The sequence below is a fragment of the Anticarsia gemmatalis genome, chromosome 7, assembly GCF_050436995.1.
Source record: "Anticarsia gemmatalis isolate Benzon Research Colony breed Stoneville strain chromosome 7, ilAntGemm2 primary, whole genome shotgun sequence".
Taxonomy (NCBI): Eukaryota; Metazoa; Arthropoda; class Insecta; order Lepidoptera; family Erebidae; genus Anticarsia; species Anticarsia gemmatalis.
Window position 1 is genome coordinate 7375217 of NC_134751.1, and position 12220 is coordinate 7387436.

The following is a 12220-nucleotide window of genomic DNA, read 5'->3' on the forward strand; positions in this document are numbered from 1 at the left end:
CGCTTGTAAAGTTTACACACTTTACACTTAAATCTGCGAAAATTCAAAAATTGATTTTATCTAATAGCTACTAACAATACTTGTTTTGTTCGGGCGCATGAAATTTTGTGGAGATTTAACAGTTATGGGGACATAACTATTAGTAAACTATTAGTTATGTCACCATAAATGTTAAATCTCCACAAAATTTAAACAATTACTGTATTCGTATATAAGATACTCGTATATCACTGTTATTGGTAATATAATTGCAAGAGGTTAATTGCTGATGTGATTGGATCGATTATGTGGGTGTAATAGAGGGAACGACCGCAGATAATGGAAGATACTACCATTATCTTTTTCCACCGATCTTTAAATTTTACTCAATCTGGCTTCAATCTGAGTTTATTCATTTTTTAACCCGTGTCGACCCCACTGCTGGACAAGGGTCTACTCCCAAACGAAGGAGGGGTTAGGCCTTGAGTCCACCACACTGGGTTTAATTTTGTTAATTAAAATTATCATTAAAACTACTGCTAAGTGTTTTCATTAATCATTAACAATTGCATGTGCTCACAGAGTGCCACGCGTGTTGAAAGCTTTACTGATGTTTTAAACATATTTCTGAGAGATGACGACTAATATTTACAAATTCTGGGAACGCTCCATTTAATTTGAACTTCGAGGTATTTTTCGTAAGAGAAACTACTTTGATTGTTAGGAAATCTATGAGATTGTTTCTGTCGCCAACTTTAATCTGGTATTTGTGAAAGTAAGAACTTGAATTGAAACATGAATGTAACAGATAAAAATCAGCTTAAATAATTTGAAGATACTACTGTAACAAGATCTGGGATACATAAAAAAACAAACGAATGACTTTGTTTACGTCGAGATGCATAGAGACAGCACATTCTCCGCCAATGCATTTATAACATTATCTGAAATTCAGATAGAATTCGCTAAAGCGATTTATCACGGCTGTACCTGGATATATGCAAATATTTTAAATATATTTCTTTTTCAATGTTGGAAGTCTTATTTATTGCGAGTGGACACATAAATTTCTTTCAGCGAACTAGAATAATAATAACCTAGTTGGCAGTTGCATTGGGGCCAAGTAGGCATTACAGCATTACTTCTTTCAAGATCAAACATTAGATTCATTAAATTAAAAACGTTTTTATGTACAACTGACCAAAGCAATTACATTTTCTTGTGTAGTTGGCACATATTATTGCTGTACTATCTTTAAGATAGTTCTCATCAATGCACCGCGTTTTATAATAGGATTTCTTACGTTTATTCTGCATAACATCATCTTCTCTAATACCGCCAAGGTGAACCTATCCGTGTTTTTATTATACAGCATGCGAAAGAGTGTCTCTCAGATTTTATTATCTATATTTAAAAATTGTAGAAGGACTTCTGCCGGCTATTTGTGGTAGATACTTAAAATCTTATTTTAATAAAATAATATTATTAGACTAATTACTACTTAAACTTTAATTAAGACGTATACTTTGAAGGAAGTTAGTAAAAGAATGTTGATTTGTTGGTAGTAGTAATTAATTGTCATTTTAACCTGAGCCCACCATCATAATTTTCTTTGTGACTGAGCCAGAAAGTTGCGACGCTTTCGTAGTGAAATTAAAGAATAATAAACCGACTATTTTCGTATAAACACAATAATAGAATGTGTCAGCAACAAAACATTTCCTGTTTGTTGTAACATATTTAGGATTACTGATCTATTTTAATTTCCATTAGGAATTAATTTGTATCACAATTTATGGGTGTTTTGGAGTGGCGAAATAGTCTTATTTTATGAACTGTTTTATTCTGCGGGAATGCGGTAACACTGCAGTAAAACGTAAGCCGTGTTTTAGAACGGGATTAGAAAGAAAAGAAAATAGAGTGTGTTTCCTGTATGGGTGGTGGAGAGGAGCGCTCGGGCACCATGAGACCGAGCGGCCTGCTTGCCGACCGATGCTATTTTGGTCGAGAGAATGCGCGGGCGGTGGCCGCCGCTGGAGTCCGATCGTTTCTCGGAAAATCCAGATTATAACACCAGTATTAATTTGGTAAGAGTATCTAGTACAATGTATGCTGCGGTAACACTGTTATTTCATTATATCAATATTTTTATTGTTGACACGTAATTATCATACCTATTACTTTAATTCCTTTTAAAGCCGATCGCGATTAAATAAATAAGTAAATAGCATTAAGGCAAATTTTTCACAAGATTAGTGTCTGTAAATTTCGCAAGAAAACGTAATGGAGACTTTAAAACGTGCTCCAAATTTCCTTTCTAAAGTTTCGGTTAACCGATCTATTTTCTGAATACGGTTCTAAAATAGACCGTGAAATGTCTACCTACTTACAGTAAGTATACGCCGCAGCATAAATATAAACGATCGGGTAACCCGGAATATTCCGTTAAGTATCATCGCTGATTATAACAGGTTGGTAGGTATTATATGAAGATTTTTCAGATGGTCGTCATGGAAAGTTGGGTTGGTGCGTGAGCCACAGCCAGACGGGTTCGTTGACAGCACCTGGGTGACGCAGCTGGATTCCTGGCGAGTGCGTCATCTCCAGAATTCGACACTTAACCATTAGACGAATGGCTCAACTATTTGTATTGGAAACGGAGCCAACAATATTGTCTGTCTACAATGATGATTTCACTGTTTTCACCTGGCACCTACCTAAAGCTTGTATTTTCGACTTAGAACATAAAGGAGCATAGTATACAAAACTAATAGACAAACCCCCGGTTTCTGGGTACATTATGCGGTAGTTTATCTATTCAGTAACGTTTTTTTATATGAGTTCCAACGCTATTGAATAGATAAACTACCGCTAAGTGTACCTCAGAAACCGGGGGTTACACGGCTTCTCAAACAATGCTGATAGATAGAATACTGGGTACAAGATTTTCATGTTGTTTATATAAATTGTTACGTAAGTGAGACAGTGAACTGATGCATGGAAACTCGCGTGCATCAGTTTCAATTATAACGCTTCACTGACTTTGTTCTTTGTGCGGAATGGGGAACTCTATCACTATTGTATATTTATGCAGAAAATGCCAATAAGTAACAATTTATTTGGTTAAAAGTGACAAAGTGTCTTTGAAATATGAATGTCATAAAATGCGTTTCGGAGTAATAAATAACATTAATGAAGTACGAAACGGGTCCAATATTAAAGAGTAAAAAGCGACATACTTGAGAACACATATCATCGTCTACTTCTTGAAAAAACATAATTACTGTTAGAAAGACTTTCATTATAATCCATACCTTTATTTAGCTACTTATAGTCTGAAAGTATTATCCTATAGTTGTAAAGCAAAGATAAAACTATTTATAGTAAGAACCTTTTCTGCAACTACATTCAGTATGGTATTATATTATTACATGAAATTACATCGTACATACTTTAAAAAAATATTTATTGGCTTTTAGTAAGGACTTTTGAAACTTTAGTCCTACTGCACCGGAAAACGGTAATAAAGATATTCAACTAGTAATAAAAATAATAGCCATAAAGTAATTAAACAGTCATTAAGATTGCGGCCATATGCAACTGTAGTCAACAGGATTTCTCAATTAACGATATTCAATTTAAAGTTATATAACGTATCGTCACAGTCGTCATACTTCATTGCTAGATCAATGATTTTCCATTTTAAAATTTCCTTAGCCCTGAAGAAACATCGATCACACATCGACCTCTCCTGATGAAGATTCGAGCTTTCTGTCACAGACGTAGGGGACTAATACCTTCAACCACCACATACTTGCTGATATTATAAACTACATTATTGAAAATGAAATGACTAATACATAGAAGGTAATTAATTGTTACATGACTATCTTCATCAGCGTTGGCACAGTCTACATTGATGATAGATAGTCATGGCTAGAAAGCAGACAATGTAGCGTTTCGAATATGATATTAAAGTTATTACAATGTTCTGTAACTGGTTATAAATGTAAAATGAATTTCTCAATACACCTACTGAAAGAGACAAGAAAGTGTGAAAATGTTTCTCCAGAAGATGCTGTATACATCGTCTTCGTAAGTATTCCAGCCGGAATATAGGATCTCAGGTAAAACTACACAAAATACAGAGTCTGAACTCGTAAAATTACATATTTTCAAAAATATTCTATTGAAAAATCTAGCTGTTTTCTTCGACACTATGAGTGTTAAAAATTATATAAGATGTCTTTCAAGTCAAAACTACAGAACGATAGTTTAGCGTGGGGTACTCTTAAGTAATATTAATCAAAAATTACTTATACATCAACCCTCTAAACGATCTACGTTAACGTTTCCAGTAACCTCATATACTAAGACAATAATAGACAACTATCTGTACCAATTACATCATCTAAAAGAATTAAAAATAAAAGTGTAATCCGTATGCACATTCTCGTATCGGATGCATAAACAAGTAACCTAACTGCTCCCGAAATAATCCATAGCAATTGTACCACATAACTGTTTACTGAATCTGCGTCGAGAATATTTGCACGAAATACAAAAGCAATGTTAAAAGAGCCAAATGTACTGAAATTAACTGAATTACACCTCATTTGTATGTATGTTTATTTGCTGTCCTGTGTCCATAAAGGTAGCAACAATATAATTGTTTATTTTATAGGGAAAGTGGTTAAAACTGTAACATATAAATAAACAAAACAGTATTTTGAGCTGGTTTTATTTCCTTCCTTCTGTAGTGTAATAGAGCTCTTGTTGATACTAAATTTAATTACATATCTTCAGTATTATACAGTCTAAAACCTTATAAAAAGTGTAGGTAACTAGGAGTCTCCCGAATATCCAATGTTTTCCTTTAGAACGAGATTGTTTTAGATTAATGTTTTATTTTTTGGACTATTTACGATGATAAAGTTAACGCTCTAATTTATTACGTAAATGACGATTCATATGTAAGTGTATAAATGCCTAGTATCTCGGCATCGTAATAGAATAAAGACGTCTTTGCCAGTTCGACTCAAAAAAAAAATATAAAGAGTTAGAAAAACTCTACATTAGCCTAATGATTCAACGAAATATGAAAGAAAATAAATATAGCGTTTCTACGAAACAGTCACGTTTATTTGTGTTTAATATGCTAACAATATTTTTCAAAGCATTCAAAGAAACGATTATTCAAACATATTATTTATCGCCCGATCGAATAACTAAAGGAGATTCAGAAAGAGCAAAACATAAAAGAAATGGATTATTATACTTTATAAGATTGACAGAAATGATCAGTACAGTAGAGCCAGTTTAAAACGAGAAATAATTAGGGAAAATGTTCTTGATGTAGAACTCTACATTGTAGATTTATTTTCCAATACATTTCGTTATTTTATCCGTATAGATTACTTATTGTTAAAGATTATAAAATTTTACAGAAACTATATTATTATGTCAGTTGTATGTTAGATTTATTCGTCGTTTCTTCAATACACAGGTTCATGCAGGCCTATACAAACGCCGTAATGAAATATATTTTGAGTAAATTCCTAGACACCCAAATTATTCATCTTATCAATGCGTAATAACTTTCTATGACTGATTATTACCATTCTTCTTAAACATTAATGGTGAAAATAGATAGGGAAAATAGAAATTAAGTTGTAGAGTCAACATTAAAATACTTACAGTCTTCTCGTAGCGCGATCTATTGTCGGTACAGTAGAACCATTTAGGTCATCACAGCCCTATATTTTACTAGCTCCATCTTTTAGCGTTTGGTAGAAACAATTTAATACTTGGTGCAAAGTGGCGCCATCTGGGCGGCTAGCAGCGACGCGGTAGGCTCGCTTGCCGCCGCCCGACTGAGCCTTCGCCGCTACACCAACCAACGCTCTATTAATACCAGCCTCGAAATCGAGATCACGCAGCCTAATTAAGGTTTCGCTATCCGTTACAACGGCGTGAGTCGTTATTTTCGTTAGTCGTTAGTGGAACAATCTCGGCCGGCCGGCTGTTCAACGTCGCTGCCAACAGATGGCGAGTTTATTTTCGTTTTAACGCCGTTACGTGGAATGTAACGACGCAAAAACACCATGTAGATTAAAATAAAATCAGCAACGCAGCCCTGTTTTGGGCAATAGAGAGAAATATGATGATTGTGTTGCAATTATTTTGTGGTATTTAGACTCTAAAAATAGAGTTCTGGGTACAATTTTAGTAAAAGAATGGTATCCTGAACCTAAATAATTTGTTTTTTTGATTAACACCAGAAGAGACAAGTATGGACCTATCTCATGAGCTATTTTAAGACCGTATGGTATCCCACATTGCCCCGTTGCTCTTATTTTCTTTTTTAAATGATGATGGACGTTGTGTCGCACATTTGAACAACGCTGTCTACCCAGATTCTACAATTTGTCCCATCAACATTATATCGGAAAGAACTTTTTATTTTTATGGTAGAGCTAACACAAAATGTAGTTCTGTAAACTGTTGCACTGGTGTTTGTTATCATTGTTTTATGGTAGTCTCGGAATGGGCGTAAATCATTTAAAGTTATTTTTGAACAATTAGTAACAATTACGTAGACTCGATAAAACACTAACAACGGCTACGAATGGCATCTTCTGAATCTTTTCTTAAACAAAGGCAATCGACATTTAGCCATTTCCTTTGCCCTTAAAATTTTATGTAGTTTCCCCACAAAAGAATTTATAGAATAATAGGTATGTACTTACATTTTCCCAATTAGCTTTGTCGTATTTTTCAATAGAGTTCTTGTATTCCGTCATTTTACTTTTTATTTGATTTAATGCAAACACAGCCTACTTTACACACCCACGGCACAAACAAACTGAGCTAAAATCAGTTAGATTACTTATTTAACAGAATTACTCAATTTTTGCAGAGCGTCATCGTACAGACAGACAAATCGCTCAGAGTCTAAGATTAGACAAAGAAAATTGAGATAGCCGGGGGCTAACGGGGTCAATAACATTTGTTGTTAGACGTAGAACAAGTTTTCTTAGTAATCAAACATTGTCAAATGTATGCAATAATAGTATAATATAAGTATAATTTCTTTTAAGCTTTGCAAAGCATGTTTTATTTATTTATCATCCATTAATCATAAGGATAGTAGGCTTTTATCAAGTGTCAGATGGCACACCAATCTTTAAAATATAATTCGGCCGTCAAAGTTAATTTGTTATTGTCATCCTTATATGTTTTGTAGGTAATGTTTGAAAAAATATTATATTAGCTATTGCATACCAATAATTTTACCTGCTACGAAAAATATTCAGACTAGTTTCTCATACTAAAAACTCTAATATTCGTAAAAAGTAAAGGCTTGTATTTAACAGGTCATTAAGGTTTGTAGCTAAATTGTATTTATAGCCTCAGCAGGCCTGAAAATTTTGTTAAACAATCGGTTATCGTTTAACATTCAACTGAGCACTGTGTGAAATTAAGTCTTATTATGTTTACTAAAGTTAGATAAATGAAAGCTCTCTACTCATAAACGCACAATTTTCTTATGATAATTATAAAAATATTATTTGGTTAATTTCTCCAACTAGTATTTGACTCACAAAAACAACCAAAGGTCATAGAAATCTGTGCTTGAATTGTTACAAAAGCTCACTTTAAATAGGGTCGGTTCTTTTAATTTTTCACAATTCATAGATATTTACTACTACAACCGACTATTAACAGTCAAACTATCGATAAATGTTAAATTAATAACTGTAGCGCAATTTTCTACAGTCGATAATGTCAAGTATACAGAGTTTGACATTTAAAATGTACTGTCAAAATAGTTCCCACGAAGCCCGGTAGAGGCGCTGAACAGATTATCGTGTAAAAATTCTCGATGGCTACCCCTTTATCGGTAGTCGATAGTAGTTGAGAATTGAGCTACTGGTCAGCGCCTCTAGCGTATTTTAAAAGAACCATTTCTTAGAAGTAATAGTCAACACTCAACAGCATCGGCCGTAGCTTCACTCGCGCTACTTTAGAGAATCTTTCTAAACTATCAAACAGATAATTTACTCCTTCGAGTGTGAGATTTTGTTATAATTAGGTACTGATAAGGTTTTCATACAACAATCTCTATAGCTACTCTAAACTTATTAATAGGTTGTCGTAGGAAATTACACCTCATGAGGCCTGTAGCTGTAAAGTCATTGTGAACATCTGTCTCGGAGACTACTGACTATCGTAATAAAAAGGCGTACAGACTCAAACATTTTTGTATACTGAGTTGCTATTTGATTCTAAAACATTAAGTATTGTAATGATACTGAGACCCCGGCTTTTACTATTTCACAACGAAATATCTTTTCAGATATTGCTTTGCTTTTTCATAATCACTTAATTTTTCAAAAGTGATATATTTTTGTTACCATTTTATATTATTATCGACGACACTGGTGTGGTTTTTTGTTGCTATCCTATTTCTATGAAAACCGTACAATATCTTTTAAAAATCTGGAAAAAATAGGGGTTCAATAAAAGAAGTACTTTTTGCTGTTGTTTATTATAAAATTATATAATAAAATGGAAATAAATAAATAATATTATCACTTAACCCTAAACACTTATGTACAAAATCATTGGCGCTACATGGAGTGTATAATAAACCCAAGGTATGTACTAGACATTGCAAGGTATACTATCAGTTTGCTACAGAAGACAATTCCATTAATCACGCTTGACTAGATATTCATAAGCTAGCAGTCTCACATTAGCGTTTTCCTCTCAGTTTTGTACAAAAATATCTTATCCTATAATATCACTTTGAGGGTGGCGAGGTGCTCACTTGCCGAGCAGGATCTTGCGGCCAGCGCCCATGTTCTGACCCGCCTGGGTGGCGCCCTTGTTGGAGCCAGCCTGGAGACCGATCACGGTCTTACCGGCTTGCAGGACTTCGTCGGAGAACTCACGCTTGCATTCCTCAGAGGGCTTGGGGCCAAGGTAAGGGCCGCTCCATTCGGGGTGCCTGTAGGTCTGCCAACAAATACGACAAATTAACCATTTTGCTCATATTGTCTAATTAACACTTTATCTTTGTAACTCGTGTCATAAATATTTCACGATGGTCTCTAACAAATAACACTAATGAGAACTGGCAGCTAATTTGGTTGGGAAGGTTCAGTAGTTGTCATAACTAAAGTTCGTATAAGTAGTTTGCACCTGAGTACGGGCGGGATTCGAATATTTCTCACTCGGACTCGACTAAACAACGCGACCTTGGATATTTATGAAAACTGAGGTAATGTTGCAAGATGCTCGTAAAATTTGGTTGAACTTGGCATCGAGCCAACTCCTTAAATTCTAAACGTATCTTAACCAAACAATCTGCGAACACATTATTTAATTTGATGCTTGGGCGGATTCTAAATTCTGTTTTGTCGGACTTGATTGTTTATAATAAACGGTGTGTATAAAGATATATATGCTTGTACGTCGTTATTGCGCTGTTAGATTGGCTGATATAAAATCTCATGTTTACAAAGCTATAAAGAATATTGCGTAATAGCATGTACTATTTTTTGGAGCTCGTAAATCGTGGTGGTATGCGTTGAAATGCACGTTCTCAGAGTAAAGTCCAACTACGCCTCGTTGCGTTGATATTGGAGCGTGTTAGTGACGTCGAGATTTAGATTACTTTTTTGAATACTTGTAGTACGGTGTAGTTACCTCACGGCCGAGAGCGAACAGTGTGCTGACGACCTGGGCGATGTCCTTCTTCTCCCACAGGTCGACGGTCTGGAACACATCGATGTCGAGGACACCGTATGCTTTTATCGCCGCCTGGAAGCTGCAGAAGAAACAGATTTTTTGTTACAACTAATTCAATTATTGTCTGTTTTCGACATTTAAAAAGATAGGTAGGTAAATAGGCTATTATTTCGTACGACATCGATTTACATTTAAAACTTGAATAATCATAAAATGTTATCAAGGTTCATAATAATCTGCTGCTTTAAACATTCCTAATCATTTTCACGTGTAAGTAAATACTACTTTGTTGTCAGTTCAGTATTCGCAAAGTAATCGATCATTCTGTAATTTCTGTAAGTCCATCATTCTGTCACAACTACTTCCCTAATTATGTTCTGTTGAAATACTGGTACGTTTAAAAGGTAAAGTGATGTTTGCAGTCAGTACATCAATAAATTAAATCAAGGCTGCCAATAAAATTTATCTGCTTGATTTAAAAAGTAACGTATAGATATAACGACATTTTTGTACATTATTTTTGATATCGGACAAAGGATCTTGTTGGTTATTTTTTACATTTTGTTAAAAATTGGAACTTTTTTTAAGGTTCAGAATGTTTAAAGAATTTTTATTTTCGTTTGTACAAAGTCTGAACCGAAACCTAGGAACATTTGTTATGATTTCAAAGTCTTAAATGTTACAAATATAGAAATGACAGAATAATCTAACAAATCGTTACAATATTATGCAGGGTAACAATATGCAATATTGTAGTGGTGTATTTTCAATGACATATTGAATGCATTTTGCTACTTTTGAAATTTATAAGAACAAGGTGGCACTCGGCTCGTGAATCTTAGGAAAATGGACTTTGAACTATGTTTTAAAAGAGCAAGCAGTGAGTTTCTTGCCGTTTCTTCTCCAAGCAACCAGCTTTTCCGAAACGGCAAAAGAAGTATATATAACTATTTCAAATTCTCTGTAGGGGGTTTATAGAAATAAAGAATATTATGAAGTGGACTTTGGGAATTAAAATTCTGGATTCTGTACTTACTTGGTGATGTTCTCCATCATCTTGAACTGTCCACCAGAGGTGTTGATCTTGTTGACGGAGCCAGGCTTCAGCTTGTTGATGAGCTGGCAGAGGACGGTGCCGTCCTTGAGGACATCCTCAAAGGCCTCACCAGGGGGGAACTTAGCACCAAGGATGGTCTCAATCCACTCCTGGGCCTCCTTCTCCTGCTCAGGGTTGCGCTTGGCGGCCAACTGCACAAGTAAAAAAATGTTTGAACGATCGAAAGCTTTGCACGTTGTTTTTTTTCTCTCACTATTTTGTAAGGAATCAATTTCAGTATCGTTGTCGAATTACTTTTTTGTTTTACTACATTTAATGATTTTAATGTTGCAGTATGCTACAAAAAAGTGAAAATTTATTGAATTGATATTATATTCGGATGATTTTATTTTTGAATTTTGAAAATGAATGTGTGAAAAATGCTAACCTTGGCGCGGACTTGACGTTCCAGAGACATGTTGTGTGTAGTGTGTGTGGCTGGTGAGTGGAGTTAGTGCGCCGGACAAAGCACCGCTAGACTGAACTCCTGAAAGCTGAGTCCACGTATTTATAGCCGGCGCGGCCAGGCTGCGCCCTTCTGGAAAACTCACACGCAACGCATCGCCACCCGATGATCCGCCGATACAAAATAGCAGGCTGACTCAACAACCTTCGTATTAAACTTTAACAATATTCATTTGTTACAATTATTGTTTAGATTACAGTATAATTTTATTTGTTGTCGATTAAATTTCAAGCTGGAACTTTAATAGGTTATAAATTATATGAAAGCTGTTAAAATAATTAAAGGGGCTACTGTTAAGTTGATATTCACTTTTATTAGCTTGCCATGAATATTTGACGATTTTAAATATGTACGGCAAAAGAAATGTAGCAAATAATTTCATTTTATTTAGTAGTGAATACGTAAAAAACGTTTGCCTAATAAGTAGTAAGAATTGGTTAATTTACAAAGAAAAGCTTTTGTTTGCAATTGTTAATCAGGTTTTTATTGTAAATGTTAGAAGATAGAATACTTTAAATGAACTTGTCACTGGACTTTATTTAACTATATTGGATTTATAGATTATAATTATGTATATGCATTACAATAAAACTATTGAAATATTTTTATATTAAAGCATCATTTGTAAAAAGTAATCCTTTTACGTAACAAAGAAAATCCTAAACAATTTTCAATTTCCTTATAAGGCATTAATGCGGTGCGTGGGCGGGCGCTACGCTGACGCTTTGCGCCCACTCTTGCGCACGGCATCGACGTGAGAACCCGCTGAGTTATCATTGTCGCCGTTGCCCACGCAAAAACCAAACAATTTGCCGAAATATAATAAAATCTTCATTCTTTGGAATGATGCCTTGAAAAAAGGTGTCTGAGAATAAATTAAGTCATTAGCGAAATTATTTTTTATAAGCGGTTTCTTTTGAACT

The 12220-nt window shown here is 34.6% G+C and overlaps 1 protein-coding gene across 1 annotated transcript; it reads right to left on the reverse strand.

The window, feature by feature from the left end:
• Nucleotides 1–8514: 8514 nt before the first annotated feature.
• On the reverse strand, nucleotides 8515–11379 carry Mp20 (muscle-specific protein 20 transgelin). Its single transcript, XM_076116788.1, has 4 exons — nucleotides 11220–11379; nucleotides 10772–10983; nucleotides 9694–9814; nucleotides 8515–9000 (listed from the first exon to the last, which is right to left on the reverse strand). The coding sequence occupies exons 1-4, from the start codon at nucleotides 11247–11249 to the stop codon at nucleotides 8809–8811; spliced, it is 555 nt and encodes a 184-aa protein (XP_075972903.1). The 5' UTR covers nucleotides 11250–11379; the 3' UTR covers nucleotides 8515–8808.
• Nucleotides 11380–12220: the final 841 nt, after the last annotated feature.

Bases quoted from the DNA above. Each gene is read 5' to 3' on its own strand.
- Mp20 (XM_076116788.1), bottom strand. From the start codon at position 11,249: ATGTCTCTGGAACGTCAAGTCCGCGCCAAG. The intron at 10,984-11,219 runs GTTAGCATTTTT...TTACTTGTGCAG, and splicing joins AACGTCAAGTCCGCGCCAAG to TTGGCCGCCAAGCGCAACCC. The intron at 9,001-9,693 runs GTAACTACACCG...ATTTGTTGGCAG, and splicing joins TGTTCGCTCTCGGCCGTGAG to ACCTACAGGCACCCCGAATG.